Genomic DNA, 13,473 nt, shown 5'->3' with positions numbered 1-13,473 from the left:
ATCTGTCAGCAATATCCTTATCTTCAGGGCAGATTTTTTTTTTATTTGGTTTATAATTCCTTACTAAATGTAGTATTTCATTTCGATGTACTCCACCTTTGATATGATTTAAATCAAATTCCTCATCGTTATAAATATCACGAATGCACATCAAATAGTTCTCTGGTTGCAATTGTCTAATTTCGACTATGCGTAATGTATGCTTTACGCATGCACGTGTTGAAAAAATGTTAAGCTTTTTTTTTTTTGTAAATTTTGATACCCTTTAGATTATAATTGCTCTTTATTTCATAAACTACGGTTTCATATTTTTAATTTTATAATTTCTGCATGCCATCTTACCAGATTTAAATTGATGATCTATAATCCGAAAAAAAACCCTAATCCGGAATCGCCGAAGTACCAACGAGTCCGTATTACGGACTTTGTACTGTATATACTTTTTTTAATGGCAGCCCCTTGCTTATAAGCATTGGCCACTACTAAGGCCAGAAGTGGTGGCCATTTTATTGTGAAGGCAACTACTAGCCAGCCACTGTTATCTCATATGAAGGGACAGAAAATTTTACATCTATGCTTTCTCCAGGATTCGAATCCTAGCTTTTCAGTATCACAGTCAGGCTCCCCTAACCACTATACCATGTGGGCAGCTACACTTTAATATATATGACTTTAAAATTGAGCGGCATTTCTATTAAGAAAGGTCACATGCTTTTCTGTATTAACTGTGAGTAACCCACTTCAAACCCTTATGGGAATGTGTGAGGGGAAAGGAGGAGGGGGAAATACGAGAATTGAAAATAGATCAAATGCCATAAATATCTTTTCTCGATAGAGCTGGAGAAAACCGCATGTATTCGTTACTGAGTAACGGGTACATCGGTTGACTCGAAGTACCGATTCGGTACTCACAAATTCATTTTGTTACTCTCATCTGTCGTATGATGCGGTTTGTTTGAGTACGAATGATGTGGTTGCTATACGAATATGATTGATGCGGTTTCTATGCGAATACGAATGATGCGGTTTCTATGCAAATATGAATGATGCGGTTGCTGTTTGAATACGAATGATACGGTTGCGTTACAATGCACTCATATTTTTCATAGATAATTATGAATTTTTTTGGGCATCGGGCAAACTCTTGTTTACATTATGTGTTTTAGTTGAAATACTATTTAGTTTAGTTGTTGATATTTAAGAAGATGAGCAATTTTGATAGCGTGAAGCGTTATTTTGTATTTGCTTTTTACTATTGCTATTTATGTTTGTAATTTGAAAATTTAGATGATTATTTATTTTTTTTTCCCTTGAGCGTGCCATAGTGAGATTTTATTGATTTGAAATATTTATATACTGCACTTAGGTATTGTTTATATAAGAATATATATGTTCTTTACTTCCTTGTATCAAATAAAATGGTAGTAATTATTGTAATCGAGAAAACTTTTGGGTATCATATTTTAACGGAAATATCTGTTTTTGACGATTATGGAATCCATGTGAATTATTTTTTGGGGTGACGTCTGTACGTACGAACACAATGAAGGATTCTCTTTTTTTTCTTTTTTCAAAAAAACTTATTGTTAAATGTAATACCATTTACTCTAAGGGGTGATACTTATGACTAATGATTATGACTCTAAGTTGATACTTGAAAGGGATTTTTTCGTGATGTGTAAGTATGTACATATGCATTTCGCATAACTCAAAAACGATTAGTTTTAGAACGTTGAAATTTTGTATATGGGCCCGTTATAACATCTAGATGTGCACCTCCCTTTTTATTGCAATTGGTAATACTACAAAACGTAAATATGTATATTTTAAATAAATTATAATTAAATGTAAAGTACATAGTACATACATATATATCCTTATAATTAAATGTAAAGTACACACACACATATATATATATATAAATATAAAATAAAAGCCAAGTAAGGCGAAAATAAAAGCCTTGGTTTTTATTTTATTTATTTATCACTAGGTAAGTTACTTGACTTTTATTTTCGCAATCGTTGGTTGTAGTCAGGACTTAATTTTTAAAATTAGAAGTGCTGGAGCTCTATGAAAGGCCATCAGGAAAGATGAATATACAAATAAAAATAAAAAATAAAAAAAATAACTAATACAATAATAAAATAATTAGCAACAAGAATAATAAATGATTATTATTATAATTCAATAAAAAGTGTAAAGACAAATGAAAATTTAATTAATTCTTAAATTAATGATGAACAACTAAGTAATGAAATAAAATACCAGACATCGTCTGGTTTGGGGGCTGTGGCTGAAATTGCGATTTAAGAACTAAGCCAAGCATTAGCTAAATTTAGGCCCTTGAGGAGCAAATAATGTACTGATTACCAGAATATAGATAGAAATTTGGTTATGTAGCCTATTCTTCTAAAATGACGTTTCGTCGCTGCCTCCCCCCTCCCAATTCCATTTTTTTCGGTTTTGGATTATTTGGTTACGGCAATGCACACTAGGGCTATTGCCTAAGGAAAGGGATGCCTTCGTGGAGGACTTTTTAAAGGAAACTGGCTCATATGCAAGTTACACATGGGGAAAACCACGAAAACGTACGTGCAGCCAGCCGTTAGCCAGGAATTGAACCCCGGACCGAACTATTTGTCTTCAGCGACTTTACCGCTCGAGCGCTGGTGGGCTCTTTGCTGTTTGAAAAACAGCTGTTCACTTTAAGATAAAGCAAGCACCTGTTTTCTTCAATTAAAACCGGTTACACCATATGACTCTTACTACTTCATTAGCTTTTGATTTCTAATATTGATTCAATATTTTCTGTAGACATTCTGATTAGAATAATGGATTTCAAACATGTGCAAAAGGTGTGTATCTGAATATAATTAGGTTTTTATAACATACTGCCCCTTTTATTAATTTCTAAAGCAATAGAACCACAGTATCGCTGTTTTGAAAGAAAGCAAAAATGTGACAAATGTATAATGAACAATAATATACATAGACTAGAAGAGAAACACGCTAATGTGACAATCAAAATCGTAAAAAACAACCTTATATTTAGCGTAGGTATAATGAAACACTCAATCGATTTCGAGGGCAGCTAAAGGTCCCTCCTCATCAGGAGAAAGAAATACATAGAAAGAAGAAAATAGGAATCACAGAAACACGTGGTGCTTATCAGCACTGCACGTGGTTATAACTAGATTTTTAATCAGAGTTGCACTGGCCACCTACTTTTACTGAACCAGGCTGTCTGATCAAGCATAAAGAAATATTAGCGAAGTTAAAATAGGGAGCGAGGGGCAAATGCACATTACGCTCAAAATCTGAACTTCAAATAATGGAAAGCAACCACTGAACGGATTTTTATACTCTCTGGTAGTACCAAGTGCGAGGAGGTAACGCCATCTATCGGCAAAAATAATTGAATTAAGACAGTAGAATTTTAAAGGCATTAGGAAGGAGTGGATTGGACTTCAAATCATTAACTAAACTTTCTAAATCTTTTTGAATGTGAAAAGCCTCAAGAAAATCCAATTCGCCTATGGAAGAAGCCTTTTGGATGATTTTTGCAGACCCAAAATCAAAATTATGGTTAAAAGTCCAGCTATGATACGCTATTGAAGACTTGTTAATTTCCCCTTTTTTGACATAAGATTCATGTTCCTTGATACGAAACTTCAACGCTCTTTTTGTTTGGCCAATATATCTTAAACCACACTGACATGATATACTATAAATTCCCCAAGAATTCAAGACAGAAACACAATCTTTTAGAATCGAAGGGTGAATTTTATTAATAGGGGAGAAACCGACTTGAAAATTGAATTTCTGGAGAATCCGTGCAATTTTATAGCTAACAGAAGGATAAAATGGAAGCACGACAAGGTCATTGATATTATTTCTAACAGTGGAATGTCTTCTTTGATGGGAATCTGAAAATTTTTTGACGGCTTTATCAATAATCACGGGAGAAAATCCACGGTCAATCGCAACTGCTCTCAAATAATTAAGTTCATTGGTAAGCAAAGATTCAGAGGAACAAACTTTTAGCGCGCGGAAAACATAATAGTAAAAAGAAGCCATTTTTTGCTTAACAGGGTGGCATGACTTGGCATGGGGTGGTAAACAAACTGCAAAGGGTTTACGGTACACAGTGGTGCTAAAATCGGTTTCATTGCGGATTATAAGAATATCGAGGAAGGGGAGGGAATTGTTGGATTCAATTTCAAGAGTGAATTGGATGGCTGGATCAATTGAATTCATAATAGATAGAATCTCGGATAAATCCTCTTTACGACACTTTCGCACTTTTTGACGGTTATAAACGGTTTCGCTTACTAAAGTTTCTCTAAGTCAAACCCACTTTGTTTTCCAAAATGCATATTTTCGTCAAGTTGAAGGATTGGCTATGGGTAATCCTCTCAGTCCGGTACTTGCTGACATTTATATGCACTATTTTGAGATGAAATTATTTGATAAATTATCTTTTCGTCTTTGGATTCGGTATGTTGACGACACTTTCGCACTTTTTGACGGTTATAAAGAGGATTTATCCGAGATTCTATCTATTATGAATTCAATTGATCCAGCCATCCAATTCACTCTTGAAATTGAATCCAACAATTCCCTCCCCTTCCTCGATATTCTTATAATCCGCAATGAAACTGATTTTAGCACCACTGTGTACCGTAAACCCTTTGCAGTTTGTTTACCACCCCATGCCAAGTCATGCCACCCTGTTAAGCAAAAAATGGCTTCTTTTTACTATTATGTTTTCCGCGCGCTAAAAGTTTGTTCCTCTGAATCTTTGCTTACCAATGAACTTAATTATTTGAGAGCAGTTGCGATTGACCGTGGATTTTCTCCCGTGATTATTGATAAAGCCGTCAAAAAATTTTCAGATTCCCATCAAAGAAGACATTCCACTGTTAGAAATAATATCAATGACCTTGTCGTGCTTCCATTTTATCCTTCTGTTAGCTATAAAATTGCACGGATTCTCCAGAAATTCAATTTTCATGTCGGTTTCTCCCCTATTAATAAAATTCACCCTTCGATTCTAAAAGATTGTGTTTCTGTCTTGAATTCTTGGGGAATTTATAGTATATCATGTCAGTGTGGTTTAAGATATATTGGCCAAACAAAAAGAGCGTTGAAGTTTCGTATCAAGGAACATGAATCTTATGTCAAAAAAGGGGAAATTAACAAGTCTTCAATAGCGTATCATAGCTGGACTTTTAACCATAATTTTGATTTTGGGTCTGCAAAAATCATCCAAAAGGCTTCTTCCATAGGCGAATTGGATTTTCTTGAGGCTTTTCACATTCAAAAAGATTTAGAAAGTTTAGTTAATGATTTGAAGTCCAATCCACTCCTTCCTAATGCCTTTAAAATTCTACTGTCTTAATTCAATTATTTTTGCCGATAGATGGCGTTACCTCCTCGCACTTGGTACTACCAGAGAGTATAAAAATCCGTTCAGTGGTTGCTTTCCATTATTTGAAGTTCAGATTTTGAGCGTAATGTGCATTTGCCCCTCGCTCCCTATTTTAACTTCGCTAATATTTCTTTATGCTTGATCAGACAGCCTGGCTCAGTAAAAGTAGGCGGCCAGTGCAACTCTGATTAAAAATCTAGTTATAACCACGTGCAGTGCTGATAAGCACCACGTGTTTCTGTGAATCCTATTTTCTTCTTTCTATGTATTTCTTTTTCCTGATGAGGAGGGACCTTTAGCTGCCCTCGAAATCGATTGAGTGTTTCATTATACCTACGCTAAATATAAGGTTGTTTTTTACGATTTTGAATAATATACATGCTTTACTAGAAATTCACCCTTTCGTTATTAGCGGTTCTGATGAAAGGAATGGGGAGAAGCATCGAACGAAATAGCGAATAACTGACAAATAACGAAATCTAATCTTTAATGCGGTCTCCCAGTTTCTTTAGCCCACCAGCGGCCGAGTGGTAAAGTCGTTGAACACTGGTAGTTCGGTCTGAGGTTTGAATCCCGCGAACGGGCTGGCTGCATGGGTGTTTTCGTGGTTTTCCCCATGTGTAACGTTATACGAGCCAGTTTACCTTAGAAAGTCCTCCACGAAGGTATCCCTCCCTTTAGGCAGATAGCTTTAGTGTGCTTTGGCATAATTAAATACACCAACCAGTTTCTTTATTTGTATTTGAGAAAGTTTTATTGTCATTATGAAAAGTGAAATTTGATATGGATACCACATAACTTTTTAAATTATGCTTGTTTTTGCTGCACTTCATTTAAACTTATTTCCTCGAATTATTCTAACTTAATTAAGCGATACCCGAAGGCAAGTTACAAATGGCATCAAACACTGCAAATTTTGAAATTAAATTTCCGGGTCAATCTCTGTCTACTGAACTCAAACTTCTTGTATTTTATTTTTTCATAACGAGTATAAAACTTTGCCAGCTATAAATATAGGAACCAGAAGACAACATTAAAAGTTAAATTTCATAATTTGTCTAAAATTAATTCTTTTTAAAATTTGACATTGACAAAATATGAATATTTTCGTTATTTAAAATACTTCTGTATTTTTGTTGCACCGTATTTAAACTTGCTTCTTCGAATTATTGACATTAAATTACATTAATTCCGTTATCTATTAGAAAATAATTATAGCAAATCATCTAATTACGACATCTCTAAGAGGTCACTTTCTAAGAAATCTGTATTGAGAACATAAACAAACATTGGTAGTGAACATCACCTTTTTAAGACCACGACATGTAAAAATCCTCTAAAAAGCATGAATGGTTGCATTTAAAGAGGACCCATTACTTTTAATAAAGAATGTAACATTAATGTTAATTATACATGTTTTTGGTGTGTGTGCCAAAATAGTGATACCGTGGTTCTGTTGCTTTAGAAATGTGTGAAATTAAAAAAATGGATACTATGTAACAAAAATGTTATTATATTCAGATACACCTTCTGAACATGTCTGAAATTCATTCTTCTGCTTAGCATAATTCATCTGCATAAAATAATAAATGGTATTAGAAATCAAAAGCTAAGTCGAAGTAGAAACAGTCATCTCTTCTAAACCATTTTAATTGAAGTAAACAGACGTTCGTCTTATCGTAAAGTAAACACCTCTTTTTCAAACAGCGGATAAAATGGGAAAGAGGGAATTGGTGGGGGAAGGCAGTGAACAAAATGACACTTTTTGAAGCTGGGATGAAATGAGAAAGGACGAAAAGGTACTAAGCCAATAAGACAAGGTCTGGTCTTTTACTTTAATAATTTAACTATTCATCATAAATTTAAGAATTATTTTAATTTATATTTGTCTTTACAGTTTTGTTAAATTTTACTTATAAGTATTTTATATTTCAGCTGCTAATTATTATGTTACTTTAATTATTCATTATTTTAATCACTATTTTTTATTATTTTAATTATTAAGTTTTTTAATAAGTATTTTTTTATTATTTTAATTACTAATTAATGTTATTATTGTAATATTTATTTTATTTCTTTATTTATTTTTTCCTATTTTCCTGACGGCCTTCCGTAGGCACTTCTGACTTTTGTGTCACCACAAAAGGAGGTGAATTATTTCTACCCAAAAATACGACGCAAAACTCCCTACCGCATAGGCCGTATGCCAATAAAATAGGCTCAGGATACGGATACCAATCGGTTTTACCGAAAGTAACGAGTAACGATACGATAGTAACGAGTACTGGTTCACCGAGTAACGAATACATACGAGTACACAATTTCTCGTTACTTCTACAGCATTATTTCTCGATACTTCCTGAAAATTTTCATATTTAGAAAATCTCTCTATATACTTCTATTCACTGTAATCACAGTAACTTTATAATGTTAAAAAATATACCTTTACAGGTTAAAATTCCATAATCGAGGTGACCGCCAAGCTTAGCGAGAGTTTTTTATTTGGCGCAATTTTAATTTGGTTGGGATTTCCTGCTGTATGTTTTCTTGTGGCAAACCTAGAACTTTATTTCGGTAACTGTAAGAGTGCAAATTTAGTGTAGCCAGATTTTTTTTCAAATTTAATTTTGAAATACTGTGTTTATTTTTGAAAGTTTTACTGTTTAATATTATTGTTAGATATAAGTTTAATATTAAATTTATATAAATATTTGCAGAAGGTTAAGTTGTTGTTGATGGGAGAATGTTGGATTTCATATGACATGATGTTTATAATTTATGAATGTTTTCATTTAATTTTATTTAGTTAATTTTTTTGTTTTGTTTCTTGCATGTGGCAATCGAAAGACGTGGAATATTTAAAGCTTTGAACGAAAGTTGTTTAGTGTGTTGAATTCCACGACGATAGTAACTTAAATATTTTAGTTAGTTTATGATGCTGAATACACATAATTTGCTATTCTATTTACGTTTACAACTGACTTAGTGCTCTGATCTGATAAGTGTATACATTTATTTACTTAATAATTATTTACAAGAATTGTTCATTCTACTATTTTATGATGAATTACATATATATAGGACTATGCTTTTACTTGCAAAGCTGTTGGACTTGTTTTACTCGTCTAGTATTTTATCATCTCATTTTACTATTCTGTTTACATAAAATAACGGCGTTTCTCTACTGCAAAACTTAAAAGTTACTATTCTGTTGACATTTAAAAATCACATTTTAGTGCTTTCATTGCCGCCTAAAAAATTCGCCAAATTTTGAAGGCCAAAATAGTTTGGTGCTAACTTACCCCGCTTATGGAATTTTAGCCCCTTTACACACCAATGTTCCCTTTCTGGAACATCCACATTTCTTGGTTCATAGTAAAAAATAATTATCATCTTTCTATGATAACTTACTATCTATTCATAAAATGATCCTTTTTAATTACTCTAATTGATTTATAAAAACATTTGTTGAATTTTTTATTTTATATGAATTTTGCTCGGAAAGAAGTAAGAAAAAGGGCGAAATAAGGATTTTATTTTGTCAAGATACTTTTTAGTTTAGCAACATTATATTGCTGCTAAAAAAACCAATCTATATTTTCTCTCCATGTAATAATTTTTACAAAGCAATGTGAATAAAATTGTATTTTTTATAAAATTTTAAAATCAAAGTTCCATTTATGGGACACTGGCGTGTAAAAGGTTAAACTGAGATCAAACACATTTACACAAAATGATAGTTTTCATACAAACATATTATTCAAAATATTAAACCTATATAAACATTGACACACTTTTATCCATATATACATGGATAAAAGGATTTACTTATTGATCTTAAATACACTGTTCTTTATAAACATTTACTAAAATAAAAATGGCAAGAAATAATTCAAGAATATACTTGAGCACAGTTGTTCTTTTTCTTCAAAATTGTTTCCTTTACTAATAATGTTATATCACGAGCAATAAAACCAGGTGTCATGGCAGCTATTTCATTGTAATCAATTTGTTTATTTGGAATACATTCTGTTAGAACCTCTAATATTTCTTTGCGTTCTTCAGTGGATGGCATTCCAAAGGCAATCTATAAAATTTTTGAACAAATAGTAAAAGTTTTCAAACATGAAAAAAAAAAAAAAAAAAGAGATTAGAATTTTTTCTATTTTATAATACATGTGACAAAATTTAAAGCAACATTCCAAATTGAATAATTATAGTTTGTAACTAATCAATAAGGTTTTAAATGGATTATACTACAAAACTGTACTTTGCATTTCTAATAAGCTTTAATCCATTAGTGCATTATGATGCAAGAATAATGTTAATTTTAATTCCATTTAATAATGCTTTCATTAAAATTAAACAAAAGCATATTTTCTTGAATTTAAACCATATTTAGTTACACATTTTAGAGATATTTAAACTATAAATAAATTTTTATAGTTATTTATAACATACATACTTCTTCATGAAACAATTCTGACATACTTGAATGAAGAAAATTTTTATGAACAGTTGCTGCAATTACTAGTACATTTGAGAATTTTAAATGTTCAATCAAATGTGCCACTCTGGACACTGATTTAAGATTCTTGTGAAACTGGTTTATCCCTGACGAGGCAAACTGTTCTATATGATCAATGAAAAGAATACAAGGCCGGGTTGGAAAAGTCTTCAGAGAATATATGATACTGTTATAATATTTACTAGTATTTTCTACACTTAAATTACATACTTTTATGCCATCAATTAAAATAAAAAATGAGTTATTATCACAGCAAAATTTTTTAACCACGGTACTTTTTCCACATCCAGAAGGTCCTGTAATTAAAATTCTTCTAGAAAAATTCTGCTTACATTCCAACAAATTTAATTCAAGCAATTTTATAACATTCTTAGCTCCTCCGAGTACAAAATTACTGAATTTATTCTTTTGCTTTATTTGTTCTAGGGTAGAAATCTGACTAATTTCAACAATAGCAGACCTTGAAAGACGACCAAACACATTATTTTCATTAAATGTTTCACATATAATTATGCTATGAATGTGAAACATATCTGCTAGAGAAAAACCATGACATTTAATTGTTGTATTTCTTCCAAATACATATGAGATAAGAATCTTACGAACGATATCTGTATAAAATTCTCTAACCAGAGGAATGATATCTTCCTCATCCTGAAGAATAAGTTTAACTTCTATGTTTTCAAACACTGAAATGTTGAGCGGTGAGAATGCATCTGGAAAATGTAAAAATTCATTTTCAAAATTATGGCGAAATTGGCAACAATTTACGCTGACCGAAACAGAATCATCAATAGCGATACAGTTTTCTAAATCCATTAATAAAGAAATGCGACAAATAAAACTCGTACAACGACATTTTATAAAGACAAAGTCACCAACTTTTAAATCCGTGCATTTTAATATATTGAAGGGAATAATGCACTTTTGAGAAAAAGCATCTACATCATCTACTGATTTTAGCGGAATTTTCGATGACATGTTTATTTAAGACATGTATACTTAATAAATGTATTATGACATGTATACTTATTAAATGTACAATAAATGCAACAACATCAAGAAACATGAAAATACATATCACGCGCCTAAATGTATGTTTCTCCGAAAATATATCTCTGTTGCCAGATATTAAAGTGGATAACTTGTCAAATAAGCAGCTAGGCTAAAGGATGTCTTCCTAGTGCCTGAGAATCTCATAATTAAACCCAGGTTGGACCGAGGCCAAGATATTTATGTTAGAGTTGACTTTAGGTTACTCCATGTATTATCGCGAAATTGCTGTTTCATTTATCGAGAAAGTTCGACCGTCTGAAGCGCAACCACGGTCATTATACTCCGTGAGCGCAACCCTGGTTGGCGTTGTGCTAAAACACATAAGGCCCGTCTACACGTACCGATTTTATCGGCCGACTTTCTCGTACGATTTTATCTGCGAGAGCTTGCTTGTCTACACGCAACGATTTTGTCGTCGGTACAGGAAATGCCTTAACCAATCACTGTCCGAGGAAGAATTCCCGCCCTATGTAGCGTCACACTATCAACAACTGTGAAAACGAAACTGTGGGGGAGTGAATTTAGGCGACAATAATAAAAAATGGATGAAGATTTCCCGTTAATTGCTACTGTAGCAACATCTGCGATTTTGATCTTCGCTGCTGCTGCTGCAGAAGAAGAAAAAAGAAAGCGTATTTGGACGAGAAATTGGGTGAAACGCAGAGATATTCATGGAGCCCATAATACCCTGTTCCAAGAGCTGCGTTTTGAAGACAGGGTGGAATTTGGAAAGTATTTGCGAATGATGCCGTGCGATTTTGATTATTTATTAAACTTAGTGAGCAGCAAAATTAAAAAACAGGATACGATTATGCGTTGTGCAATTTCACCATCTGAGAGGCTGCATGTTACTTTACGCTTTCTAGCTGGTGGTAAGTTAATTTTTATTTTATTGGAAAAAAATCAATTAATTTTGATAAAATTAATAAATCAAATTCACAAAAATTGAAATACAAATTCAAACAATACTTTTAATCACTATTTTTTAAAATTTGAGAAATTTATAATGAATAAATATCATAATTATATCACTCAATCATTTTTAATAAATTTATTTTTTAAGTTTTTTATTATGTTACAGGGTGTTCCTATTCAAATTTACAGTATTTGTTTAGAATACCTAAACAAACATTGTCAAGAGTGATACCAGAAGTATTGGATGCTTTATGGGAATGCATACAATATTACATAAAGGTGAGTTAAAACCTCATATATCAATGTTACATATGAGGTCTTATAATTCACAACAACATCATGACCTTTTAATTTTTAAAAAAATGTTCATTTTTACAAGATCAGGATACTAATATTAAGTTGAATTTTTCTCAAATTTGTAATATTGAATTAACTTCAGAGCTTGTTTTCCTTGAAATGTGATTCATTTAAAAAGAGTATTACAGGAGTGCAATATATAATTTTCTATTTAGAATTAAGAGCCTCACCAGTGGTTGAGTGGTTAAGACAACTGTATACTGGTAGTTCGACCTGGCTTGGGTTCCTTCCCAGGCGAACAGGTTGACTGCATGGTTGGTTTTTGTGGTTACCCCATGTGTAACATAAATATGAGCCAGTTTCCCTTAGAAAGGCCTCTACGAAGGTTTCTCTCCTCTTACACAGATAGTCCTCGAGGCTTTGCGATATTTAAATTTAAGTAACCTATTTACAATTAAAGTCATAAAATAGTTGCAAACTTTTTTGATTGACACTTGATTTTATGGTGGTTAGAGATGAAAATGTCTCTCAATAATATGTTGCAGAAAAAGGTAAAAGTTTATGGCAGTCTCAGAAATTGTAGGAAATCTTTTGCAATTGCTAGCCAAAAATCTTCTGAAGACTTCGTATTAAAGTTTCAATCCCGAATTAGTTGGTAAATCAGCAAGTTCTTGTGATTTGAATGGCAAATGAGTAATATTTTCCACATTAATTCTAAATAGTTTCACAATATATATTAGTTCTTTGACACTAAAATTTGAAGGGAAATATTTCTTAAAGTTTTTCTCAAGACATCAAAGATGTTCATTTATCATTTTTTTCAACAAGTCATCTTTTTGATTTATCTATTTCATCATTTTCATTTAAAAATTCAGTTGTTGCAACAAACCCTTTTCCATCATTTGTTTTCCATATGGTCATTTTCTTAATAAAAGCATCAATTTTTAATTTGAATATGACTATGTTGCAACCTTTTTCTTGAAACGACAAATTTAGATCATTTAGTTTTTCAAATATGTCACTCAAATAACGCAGCTTTTGTAGCCATAACTTATTATGAAATAAATTCGCAAAATCAGATTTTTGTTCAGTTAGAAAGAGAACTTTATGTATTGCCTTATCTTTATCTATTTTTCAGATACATTGTGTAAAAATGTTTGGTAATTGTAAAATTATTAGAATAAGTTAAGGGATTATCAAAAACTGCTAAAATGTTTTGGCGACATCCATGGGGGTCGCGACCAAC

General features: G+C 32.1%; 1 protein-coding gene across 5 annotated transcripts in view; it reads right to left on the bottom strand.

Annotated features, from left to right (window-relative positions):
* Positions 1 to 13,473, bottom strand: part of LOC118193935 (ATPase family gene 2 protein homolog B-like) — a 177,979-nt gene that overhangs the window by 158,425 nt on the left and 6,081 nt on the right. For 4 of the 5 annotated variants that reach the window (XM_085818473.1, XM_085818472.1, XM_085818471.1 and 1 more), the window contains exons 1-2: positions 9,897 to 11,163; positions 9,336 to 9,518 (exon numbers count right to left, since the gene is read on the bottom strand). In XM_085818473.1, coding sequence (XP_085674599.1) covers positions 9,336 to 9,518; positions 9,897 to 10,940 — 1,227 coding nt within the window. In that variant the 5' untranslated portion in view covers positions 10,941 to 11,163. Of the gene's footprint in view, positions 1 to 9,335; positions 9,519 to 9,896; positions 11,164 to 13,473 lie in introns of those variants that run through there. The other variant, XM_085818475.1, reaches the window with a different exon arrangement.

This window comes from Stegodyphus dumicola, chromosome 6 (assembly GCF_044657685.1).
Source record: "Stegodyphus dumicola isolate Sdum_Otavi_A_Nest chromosome 6, ASM4465768v1".
Lineage (NCBI taxonomy): Eukaryota > Metazoa > Arthropoda > Arachnida > Araneae > Eresidae > Stegodyphus > Stegodyphus dumicola.
The sequence above is the reverse complement of the archived record's forward strand: the minus strand, read 5'-3'. Positions and strand labels throughout refer to the sequence as shown.